This window comes from Scaptodrosophila lebanonensis, unplaced genomic scaffold (assembly GCF_003285725.1).
Source record: "Scaptodrosophila lebanonensis strain 11010-0011.00,11010-0021.00 unplaced genomic scaffold, SlebRS2 tig00000098-arrow-pilon, whole genome shotgun sequence".
NCBI classification, from domain to species: domain Eukaryota; kingdom Metazoa; phylum Arthropoda; class Insecta; order Diptera; family Drosophilidae; genus Scaptodrosophila; species Scaptodrosophila lebanonensis.
The window spans coordinates 1,254,680-1,266,608 of NW_022060568.1; the positions used below are offsets into that span (position 1 = coordinate 1,254,680).

An 11,929-nucleotide genomic window follows, 5' to 3' on the forward strand; every position below is an offset into this window, starting at 1 on the left:
CATTAGTTTGGCAACTTTTGCTAATTTCCGCACAATCGCCAACAACGCCCACAAATCCAGTGATGCCTTCGCCACCATGGCCAGACAAAATCAAATCGAAACGAGCCAAAAACGCAACGTTTAAAATTAAATCGATTGGCGGCATGTTGTCAATGGCTGCGCCCTCCCCTCCGCTTCCCATCGCTACCCTGCCGTCGCCCCTCATCGACCCAGACAAAGAGCCAGAGTCAGAGTCAGAGCAAGAGCCGCCCAACATTATTTCAGTTCACTGGCGTTTTATCGCATTTCATTAACAGTCGTTTCGAGCGCTTCCATTTTACAATTCGTCGCACTTCATTTGCAAATTTGCGAATGCGACTGGCGTCTATTTTCAGCAAACGTTTAACCCTTAAGTCTTTTTTTCCGGCGCAATCAAATCGCCAAAGTTCATCACACACACACACAGAGAGAGGGAGAGTGAGAGGGAGAGTGAGAGGCAGAGCGAAGGAGGGCCAGGATATTCGACTGATGGGCTCGTAACTGTCGCTCGACCGTCTCTGCTATCTGTCTATCTTTTAGTCCATTTCGACGTAGTGCCATTTTATTTATTTATTGAACATTTCAAACTGTTTGCCACATCGCCATTGTTTAGCTTCTGTAACTGGGCGCGCCCTCATCAAATGTCAAGTGTCCTAAGATGAACCCAGATGTATTGGCGATGCTAATCTATAATTCTAGTTCTATACTTCAATATCAGAACTACACTTAACATCACCTATTGGTTATTTGAATTTATTTATCCACAAATGGACTACAAAATTAGTGTCGAGCAATAAGCAATATTTGGAAATAAATTCCGTCAGATCAATCGAATTGTTTAAAAATAATGTTGCTTAGGCATCGCAGCCGACCCCATTTATGATGGGTACTGAAAAAAATACATTTCAGGGTGTGTGTTTTCAGAAAGCTGCATAAAGTGTTTGAGGTTTGTTTGCTGCTCATTTCGAGTGCTTGGGTAGGGAGTGTATGGGTGTATTCTGAAACCACAATTCCAGTTAGTTATTCGCTGGAAGAGTCGTTATCTAAATGAATACCAGAATCATCCACGGACTGGGAGGCCTCTACGCTGACACTGGATGTGAAATATTCTGTGGAGCTCTCCTCGAGCTGCAACTGATGAAGGATACGGCAAACTCCTAAGCGAAATTCGAATTTCTCCAAATCGGTCATTGCCTTCATATCGGGATACACGCCTACGAGAAACATAAGGTCGTTAACTCCAATAGATAGTCCCTTCTTCGGCAAATGTCGCACACAATTCTGGGCAGGCGACTTCACAACAATTGAGGACTTTTGACATTCGTTCTCCTCCTGTTCACCTTCCATTTGACGCCCAAATGCTTGCATATCTGCCTTCAATAGAGATAAATCGCCCATAGCCTCGCTGACGTCATCCACAATAATACTGTTGGCCAGCGACTCACAGCCAACGAAGGGCTCCGAGTCCAAAATCGGACGAAGAAACTTCAGTGGTCTAAGGAGAAGCCAGTTGGCCATCTGCAAAGAAGTCCATCCGTGCGGTTATTAATTCTTCTATTGGAATGCGTTAAGTGTGTTACCTCAAGGCCCCCGATGCCTGCCACGACCTTCCATGGAACGCGCTTGCGGGCTACTATCGGTAGGTGCGACTCCCAAAGATCGGGGCCCTTGCTCACTGAGTATATCAATTGATATTGTTTCATAATTATTTTCAATTTACAAATGGAAATATGACTTGTGAGTCACAAGTTGTGACGAGCACGGACAAAAGTTTTTTTGCAACAGCAAGTGCTAGAAAACGTCGTACGAAAACTGCGATGGGAAGCACTGTTTACATGAAATTGTTACACTTTGTTCATTATCTAACAGCTGTTAGATAATGGGCTCTGATTTATTTTAATTGAACAACAAATATGGGGGAACTTCTGCCAATTGGCATCGTAATGCTCCGAAAAAATATAAAAATTGCCATTCATGTATTTTGGTTGGAAAACAAGATGGCCCCGACATTTGAGTTGTTTTGTTTCGAGGTTAGCTTTTTAGCTAAACAGATTTGGACTGTTGTCATTCGTTTAAATTCTTTGAAGCATCAACATCAGGAAAAATTGTGAAAAAATAACAAAAAAAATTTTGTATATACGTTTCTGACTTTCTTGGTGCATCTTTAATTTCGCGCTGTGTCCATCTGTCCAGTTCTACAAACAAAATATGGCAGACGGCCCCCAAAGCTTACCAACACTAGCCGTGCGACCTCGCAAAATTCGCCCCATAATCTTCAGTTTCGGCGATTTATACCAGTTGATCAAAGAAGCTTGTCTGCCAAAATGGATGCACGAAGTGCTTTACTGGAAGTGTCCAGCCCTATCGAGCTTATATCTGGTTGCTAGTATCGCACTAATTGGATTTCTGAGCGCCTATTCGGCAGTGAAGGTGTTTTCCGTTTTGATGTTTGTGCTTTTATTTGAGGTGATGATGTATTCGTTTGTACGTCTATTTATACGCTTCCGGCCATTGGAGCAGATCCTGGGGGCCAACCTACAAGTTCACCCAGAGCCGGTCCTTGCATTCGTAAGGGGAGCGGTTAATTTCTACAACCGTGCCGTGGCCACCGGTCAGTATTTGATTTTCTGTGGCAATATCTGCGTTAGCATCGGACTGTGGTTGCTGCTCGTAGAGATGCACAGATATGTTGCCGGAGTCAACCCCTTAACCGTGTGTTTGTTGGGTAAGTCCTGCTGGGGCCACTTTTGAGAAGTCCAACTCCATCTCAACTCACATATGTATCTGCAGCCCTCATACTTGCATTTTCCGTTCCCAAAATGCTGGATGATATCATAACTCGGCTGCGTACGTCATGGATTGAAGCTACACGTCCGGAGAACCGGTCTACATATCCGATATTCGGGACAATTTCCAGATTTATGGACATGTTCGAAGTAGCGCCCATGACCGCTCCGGAATATCGTTTGTTCCAAGCCGGAACCAGACAGTATGCTTCACCCCGCGGTCCGACTGGGAGCCCCATACAAATGATGCAGCAGCGCATTAATGTACAAATTTCCCTTGGACTAGCGCCGGGAGCCAGGGATGAGCCTGATGAGCCACCAGCACAAAATATAGCAGCTGAGCCGGAGGAGCTCCCAGAGCTGCAAGGCGTCAACGAAGGTGCCAGCCATGGACCGCGTGTGCGTCCACCCAGAGCTGAGGAGGCCGAAGCTGATGCATACGAGAGTGCCGATGAATTTGACGCTGCAGCCACATTGGTCGCTCAAGCTGTCGAAGCTCCGTCTGCCCCCATTGCTGTGGTGCCAGCCACACGTATAGGTATTCGCAAGTGAGCCAACTCTCGTTCCAGTTTATAAATTTTAAAAACCATTCAGTATCTTTAAATAAAAAAACACTTTTGGATTACCGTTTTGAGAAACAGGTGCATTTTTTGTGAGCTCCACTCCGTGTCCGATATATTCAATGACTTCCCGCGGCGTGCCAATTCACAGACAACCACAACAGAAGCGACTTTAAAAAAAAACTAGAAATGCCGTTCATATTTCACGAAGTGGGGGACACAGCAGTGAACAAATTAAAAAAGAAGAAGAGGCGTTGGTGGGAATGTGGCCAGAACGTAGTTGGGTGCGCGCACAACACCTGCTAATAAATAACTAAAAATAACGCAGTGTTTTCAACTCATTTGAATAAGTGGAGCTGCAACAGTAAGTGCCGTGATGGACGGCCTGAAACCACAGAAGGATCCAACAAATATTCATACTATGGAAACAAACAGAAACATTCCTTTATCTCTACAGTACTGGGGGTCCGATTTTTGGCAATAGCAGTACAATTGAAAATCCCTAGATGGCGCAATTTTAATAATTAAGAAGCAAAGTTTGTTTTCCTATGGGAGACAGGTGATCTATCCGGGGACCGTAAGATATAAGTATATTTTATTTCAATCAATATTGCCAAATATTGATTGTTAAATAAAGAACTAAAATTAAATTTAAAAACGCATACAAAATTAATTTTAGGTGTTTTTATTTGTTACTCTTAAGTACTTATTACTTTCATACAAAAGCGATCAAAAGTTTCCTAATTAAATATATATATATATATATATATATTAACAAACTAGATTTGTTCATATTATACAAGTACTTGTATTTCAAATTCGTTGATATTATGTTATATAAACACGAACACAAAAAAAGGCAGTAATCAAATTTTTGTATGAATTTCATTTAGGAATTGAAAATGCCCTTAAAAGCACTTACCTTTCATGTAAATATTAATGGACCCAGTACCTTCAGCTTCCGCCTTCCGCCTTGCACGCCACCTAGGAATATGAAAAAGTTAACGAATATTTAACGGTTGGGCGCTGAAAAATGAAAGTTGCTGAAAAACACGCTCAACTATTATACAGTGTTCATTAGCATACATACATATGCATACGAGTATGTACGAGTGTGTGTATAAACATTTGTGGAGCACAGAAACAGGCGCTGGAGCAAGTAAATCAATTGAAAGCCATTTATATGCGTAGCGCTTTCAAAATAAAAAACAAAAAACCCCCGAATTGGTGTCCAAGTGTGGCAGGGAAGGGAGGGAGCCAGATGCTGCCATAAATAGCAGAGCTCGGGCACATGTTACACACACACACACACACACATATACATAAATACACGCACACACACGCAGGCAGGCACATGCACACGCACACGGGACAAGGTGTAAGCCAAACTAAAAGGCGTGGAAGCCAAACTGCTAAGGATGTGCGTCCTGACTACGGAGTTCCAGTTCCGGCAACATCTCAGCCTCCTTCTCTATTTCCGTCTCCGGCTCGGGCACGAGTTATGCCCAAACAGTGGCCCTCGAGTGATGTAACAGCATTTTATGCGCAAATGTAAATTAAATTTTCACCGAATCGCAAAGGCAAAACGGGCAGAGAGGCGGAAGGAGTTGGGAGTTGCTGGATGGGAGATGAGAGGCGGCAAAAAACGCAACGCCAGTCAACGCAAAATGTTACGGCGGACAGTCGCAGCAGCAGACAACGGAAACATCAACAACAACAACAAGAACAACAGCAACAACGACAACATTGCGGTGGGCGTGTTGAGCATTAGGCATAGGGCGTGCCTTTATGTTGTTGTTATTGTTGTTTGTGCAGTCCTGCTTCTGTCTTGGCAGCTGGCATGCCTTGCCCCTTTTATTTATACTACGAGTATATATTATTATTTTTTTCTTTCCCTTAAATTGCTGCGTGCTCGTCTGGCTACTGTTGTTCTGTAGTTGCTGTTGCTGTTGTGTATGTTTTGTTTTTCGTTTTTTTTTTACTTTCATTTGGCTGTTGTTGTTGTTGTTTTTTGCATTTTATTATTGCTTAAAATTTACGCTAAAAGCAATAAAATATTTTAATGGCCACATAAAATGCTGCAGCATTTCAAAATCAAATCTTCGCGTGCAGAAGCTGAAAAATCTCTACGTGTTTGTTCTTGTTGTTGTCTCTGTTACTGTTGTTGGTGCTGTTGTTGCTGTTGCTGTTGTGGTGGTGGCTCGTGTTCCTTTTTTATGGCAATGTGATTGCCTGGCACAAAAAACAATTTGCGAAATGGAAAAATGCCGCCCCATTTGCCCGCTCCTTGTAGCTGAGCGCTCGCAGCGCGTTTCTTACGCGCGCGTTTTAGGACGCGCACAAAATTAAATACACTTCAAAAGAAAAATAAAATCCAAACAAAACTAAAATAAATATAAATGTAAAAATAAAGCTCAAATGCTCAAATTAATGCAAAGTTTCTTTCCTTAATGTTGCCCTCTAACGCTTAGTTCCCTTTTGTTTGGCCCTCGAGATGCACGCTGCGAAATTGCCGAAATGCATTAAATGTTTTGCAACAACAACAACAACGACAACAACAATGCAATTAAAAACTTTTGCATGAAATTCAATCAACTCGGCAGTCTATGGACAAGTGCCACCGCACCAGCCACCGCCACTGCCACCACCACTGGTAACGCCACTGATGTTGTAAACAGTAAGCCAATTAAACGCTCATTAAGTGCACAGTTGCCGAAGCCCCTGATAGCCGGCCCGCCATGCCCCGCCATGCCGCGCCATGCCGTGCCACGCCCCTAACGCCCACATGTCCTCCCACGCTGCAGCATCTCAAGTTAATTTGTACACGAACGATAACCATAGCACAGCTTTGGGCGCCCAGGTAGCGACCGAGAACCTCCAACGGCAACTGGCAGCTGACGCTGACGCTGAATAAACAACCTGACAAGGCACAGTGGCTCCGAGCCATTAGGCCATTCGCCAAAATCAAACAATCTCACACTGAATTTTCAATTAAGTGTCAATCAGTCAATCAATCAATTACATGGTAATACTTGTAGTTACTTGAAATTAAGTTCGGATCAGTGTGACGAAAGCCAACTATTATCGAAAATATTTTGTAGTGCCTCAAGAAGATGGTTAAGTCAACTACTTGGACAGCTTTTTTCTATTATAGGTAATGCACCCACCGCTAATTACACATTTTCACGGTGGATCAAGATAGATTTTAGATAGAAGAGATTATGAATAGTTTGAAAAGAAGTTTAAGAGAAAACTCTTCTAATCAAAATTGAAATGTGGAAAATGATTTTCTGAAATGTAGAAAAAAGAAGTAGAACCAAATTGAAGTGGAAAATATGCCCAATATCTTCATTTGTAATGACGACCTATAAAAGTCAGTCTATTTACATATATTATATTTTTCAATTACTTGTATATATCAAAGTTTGAGATGATGCTTTAATAGGTGGCCACTTTTTACTGCAATCATTATATACTACATACAAGCTACGAGTATATACTATATACAATAATGCTCTTATAGGAACTATAGGGTAATACCTAAAATATCAATTCAGACATTCCCAACATTTCTGTATAAATAGTAATACTATAGTAACTAGTAATACGGTATACTGAAAAGTCAAATTTAGAGGACTTCCTTTAGGTTTCACTTGCATTTGGTTGTTTTCGCAGGAAAAAAATAACTTAATAACTAAAAATCATTTGTTAACCACTGTGCATGGGTGGCAGCTCTCCAATTTCAGTCTACTCTCCTTGCTCGCTCATTCACCGCGTCGGAGGTAAACTTTAAAAAGTTATTTTCATTTTTATGGCAACTTAAATTCGTCTTTTATTTAAGCAGCGACAAAAAGGAGGAACTGTGGCAGGGGAGGGCTGGAGAAAAGCGCGTTAAATGCGCACGGTGTGGCGCCTTCATTCATTATGTACAGGCAACGGACCCTTGGGCAATTGTGGGCGGTCGGCCGTGTTGTGGGCGTGGGCATGGGCGTGGCACCGCCAGCAATAAAATTACATTTATAGGTCTTTCATTTTGGCAGCTGTTTAAATACAAATGGAGTTAATAAACACGTCTAAGGCGAGACCAGCAGAGACACACCACATGTACATACCTACAAGTATGTATGTAAGCATGTAAGTATATATGTATGTATGTATAAGTGATTGTAAATTTGAACCGGATACACTAATAGGTGTCACACCCTTTCGCCAGCTTTTGTGTGGGTGTTTATTGAATTTCACAATCAAATTGCCGCTTTTTTGATTTGTTTTATTGGAGCTTAGGTTGCTTTTATGGTTTTATATGAGCATTGAACAAGTGTGGAGAACTTTGTTGATGTTGCCATTAATAAGTATTGTTACAACTTGTTTATTGTGGCAGATTGTTAATAATTTAAAGTCGTTTCTTGGTACTACACCTAATATATACTTGTAATTGATGAATTGATGAATTGATGATTTGTTGCAGATCCGAGCATCACAAAAAACGGAAAACTTGTTTGTTGTGGCAGGTTGTTAATAATTTAAAGTCGTTTCTTGATACTACACCTAATACTAATTGATAAATTGATGATTTGTGGCAGATCCGAGCATCACAAAAAACGGTTTAGCTAATCAAGTGTTAATCAAGTTAAAATCAAGTACAAATCATATAGTATAGCTCATTATTTTGTATAACCGTCATCTCTTAGCATAAAATTCTCTATATATGAGTTTTCTTTTAAGTTTTCGATTCATCCTCATACTCTTCTGCTTTTTCTACAACACCCGTGGAATCTTGGAATTTTCGACTCAATACTTGTTTACATTGTCTCTTCTCCGGGAGCTTTCTCATCTACTATTCAAGCATTTAAGATAAGTGCCGTTTTATAAAAGCTACTGCAACCAAAACTCATCAGTTTCGACCAATTTTTGAGTGCGCAAACATTTCAACTGACAATGTTTTCATTATGAATTTGTACAAAATTCTTTAAAAAGTTATACGCCAATCATGAATTATAAATCAGCCAATTATCCAAACGAATAACTAATCTGCCAACTTTATAAATACTTGATATCGCATATTGTTTTGCAATTATTTAAACGCCCTCTTGGATATGAAAATGCAAATTGCTCTTTCTTTTTGCGATTACACTGCTCGTTTGTGCATGATGGGCTCATAAGTGTTGCGCCAAACTAATTGAACACTTGAGCAATTTATTGGAAAACTTTGTGATGGGTATTATGAAAAGGACCTCTTCAATTTGTCTTTGCATTCGCAATTCTTTAAGTTGCTGGAATAGCCTCGTCTAGAGCTTATACACGCAATGGCGATTAGACGCAATCCCCTTAATGCTTATATATGTATAGACACTACCTGTCAGTCTGTTCGCTCCAACTTTAAAGGCTGTGCTCTTCAATCCAGACCCTCGAACATGCTTGAGCCCAAGGCATTCCATGTGCTTAACAGCGATACGCGGAACTGGCTGAGCTTATTGCCAGGCGGATTTGCATGCTGCCACCCTCTATCCCGCTATTCCGCTATCCCGCTATCCCTCCATCCCCTCCATACTAGCAAGCAATGTCGAAATCAACTCAAGTTGTTTTAGCCACTTTCCCGGTGATTTTGTCAATTTTGTTTTACGCATTTTGGGCGCGCAAGCGACGCTTAAATAAAACACAGAGTTGTGTGCATTGATGCCAGAAATTCGTGCGATGTCTGTCGGTAAGTGTGTGTGTACGTGTGTGTGTGTGCGTGTGTGCATCCAGCTACCTATCTAGTATATAGGTATAGTATATGGCTGGCATGTGTGCGCATATTTGCTCTCCACGCCCAGACACAGGCCCACTGGCAAGACTTGTGAGTAATACGTATTTCAACGCCTTCCTCCACTATTCCAACAGCTAACATGGCTACGTTGTCATGACAAACAAACAAACAGACGGACGGACGGACGGACTGAGAGACAGACAGATAGACACCCACAGAAATACACTCACGTAACTGCCAAGTAAACGATGTATTGAAAAAGATGCGACTTCGATTTCAATTGCGCCCAAATGCAACTTGACAACATTGACGACGCATTTGCTTTGTGCCCGGCAAACACTCAAGGACTACTGGTTAGAGGGGCAGTTGGGGCTGGGGCTGGGGCTGGGGTTGGGGAATTGGCTGAGGCGTTGCATGCCACTTAGCTGGGCCACCAACAAGCAAGAGGCGTTGTCGCCCCTAAGCATGCAATACATTTGCAGTTTTTAGTCACAAATCACAGGCAACAGACACACACACACACACACACACACATACTAAGTTTATGAAGGACAACACACGAAAATCGTATATCGAAAATATCAAATAGACACGGTTTTTAACTGTTTCCTGCGTGTTTCTGAACTCTGTGAGAGAATTAAATGCTGGTCTTGAGAATACGTTTTACAACAAATTGGCAAATATTTTTTCTTCTTCTTCACATATATCCTTCCTTCATTGCAGGTGTCCCAACTCGTTGAGAGCAGATCTGCATTTATGCTTCAGGTGTTGCGCCATATCTTGAAATGATTTTCTGCACTAGTTGTCGCATAAACGATGCAACAGACTCAAAACTTCCACAGTCAGGCTTGCAGATGTTATTGCGTAGATTAAGACATACATACATACATGCATGCATACATACATACATACATACATACATACATACATACATACATACATACATACATACATACATACATACATACACACATACATACATACATACATACATACATACTTATGTGCAGTAAATATTGCCGGCAACGAAAAACTATTTTATTTCCATACACGAGCATGAATACTAAATCTATTTTTGATTTCTGCTTACAAACTGCATCTTCATAGACCAAATCAAAACTGAAAGGACGGAAGGATCAAGGAAGGATCATTTAAAAAAACTGAAAAGTAATTTAAAATAGGTTGCGTAGATTTGTGTTTGTTTTTTGTGTTCAGTGCTTTTACACCAACATTTTAAAAGTAAAAGGTGTCTCAAAGCGAATTTGAGTTCTTAATTTAAAACAAATTTTAAAAAATAAGAGTTTTCTGGAGAGTCTGTTAGTCAGGCACTATAGCCCGTATATTTCTGCCCATTAATTTTAAATAACATTGATGCTTCAGTGTCATAAAGAAGCTAAGATATCAAGCCTGCCGAGTCAAACATTGATTAAAGTTTAACTTAATATTCATTTAATGCTTTTCTACCATAATTTATTAGGCTATTGTTTGGGTTTAACGAACTAGAAGACTCATTATGAGACTGATTATTCTATAATATTTTCAACAAGTACTCCAAAGAGTCTCTCATGCTTTCCTCTAACAAGACAAGGCTTTAAAATACTGGGATATACCATACGAGTACACCCAGCTAAGATAAAGAACAGTAGGGTTCTTTTGCTATATAAATGCTTGAAGTACTCCCCGGCTATACAAATTGTAAGTATTGCAATATAAACGGAAAACCGTTACTTCAATATGAGATGTAAAACATAATGGCAAGGGTTAACAGACTGGCTGATGATGATTAATAAGATACCGCACGCCCCATGAAACCCATGAAGCCCATGAAGGAACGCCACAAATTTCTGTTGATTACAATTCATCATTAATATGCAAAATAAGGGCGAGCAGAAGACCTAAATAAACAAATTTAATTTGTGCGTTTTTTGATGTGCAACCAAATCCTTGGAAGGACGAAGACGGTGACGATAGCTGTTGTTAAGGCGACAACGCCGACAGCATTCAAAGATGTCCTGGCCACAAAAGCCTTGCATGTTGTTGTTGACGGCGGCACGACATTGGCAACCGAACCGACCTGAGGTCCTGACGTCGCACACAGTCCTTGCGGCTGCCCGTTGGCATTTTCAACGCCAATTTGTTTACATGTCCGGCGTATGGGCATATGGCCTGTGTGCGTCCCGTCCCGTCCCGTCCCCACTCCTCCTCCACTCCGCCGCCGTCTCCTGATGGCGTTATTTATTGTTATCAGACACTCGAGCACATAAAACATTTTATCACTTGCCACAGCGACGAACGCACACAATGCAGCCCACGACGCGTCGGCAGCAACAAAAGAATGATTACGCGCTGCCTCACGTCAAGATGAGGCCCAGGGTCTGGGCCTTCCACTGACCTGTCCTGGCCTGTTCTCTTCTGTTTTGGTCTGGTCTGGCCTGTTAAGGCCGCACTGAGCGCTCAACGCCGAACTCTGGAACTTCATCACTCAATGCACAAAGTGTTGAATGTGCCGAGGCGAACGTTGAAGTTGAACGGAAACGGATATAACGCGTCGTTGCCGTCGTTGCCGTCGCTGCCGCCGCTGCCGTCGCTGCTTGCGCTGCCGACATCCTCGTCTATCTTTAAGTAATTTGTGTGCCCTGCGCCGGCAGCGGAAGCGAACATTGTGAAAAAGCAAACAGGCGGTAATGGCGGCGGAAAGAAAAGCAGAAGACACGGGAAAACAGAGACGGTAAAAAAGCAGCATATACTCGTACATTTATGTCTAATAGTTTTTTGCTTTACGCTCACTTAGCAATGATTAATTAAGCTCGCAGCGC

The 11,929-nt window shown here is 41.7% G+C and overlaps 2 protein-coding genes across 2 annotated transcripts; one reads left to right on the forward strand and one right to left on the reverse strand.

Moving 5' to 3' along the window:
- Positions 1 to 873: 873 nt before the first annotated feature.
- Positions 874 to 1,698, reverse strand: LOC115627999. Its single transcript, XM_030523906.1, has 2 exons — positions 1,599 to 1,698; positions 874 to 1,536 (listed from the first exon to the last, which is right to left on the reverse strand). Exon 2 carries the CDS (start codon positions 1,534 to 1,536, stop codon positions 1,039 to 1,041), a length of 498 nt encoding a protein of 165 aa, XP_030379766.1. The 5' UTR covers positions 1,599 to 1,698; the 3' UTR covers positions 874 to 1,038.
- Positions 1,699 to 2,084: 386 nt separating this feature from the next.
- LOC115627909 lies at positions 2,085 to 3,442 on the forward strand. The gene is made up of 2 exons (XM_030523804.1): positions 2,085 to 2,743; positions 2,809 to 3,442. The coding sequence occupies exons 1-2, from the start codon at positions 2,227 to 2,229 to the stop codon at positions 3,354 to 3,356; spliced, it is 1,065 nt and encodes a 354-aa protein (XP_030379664.1). The 5' UTR covers positions 2,085 to 2,226; the 3' UTR covers positions 3,357 to 3,442.
- The last annotated feature ends 8,487 nt before the right edge of the window (positions 3,443 to 11,929 follow it).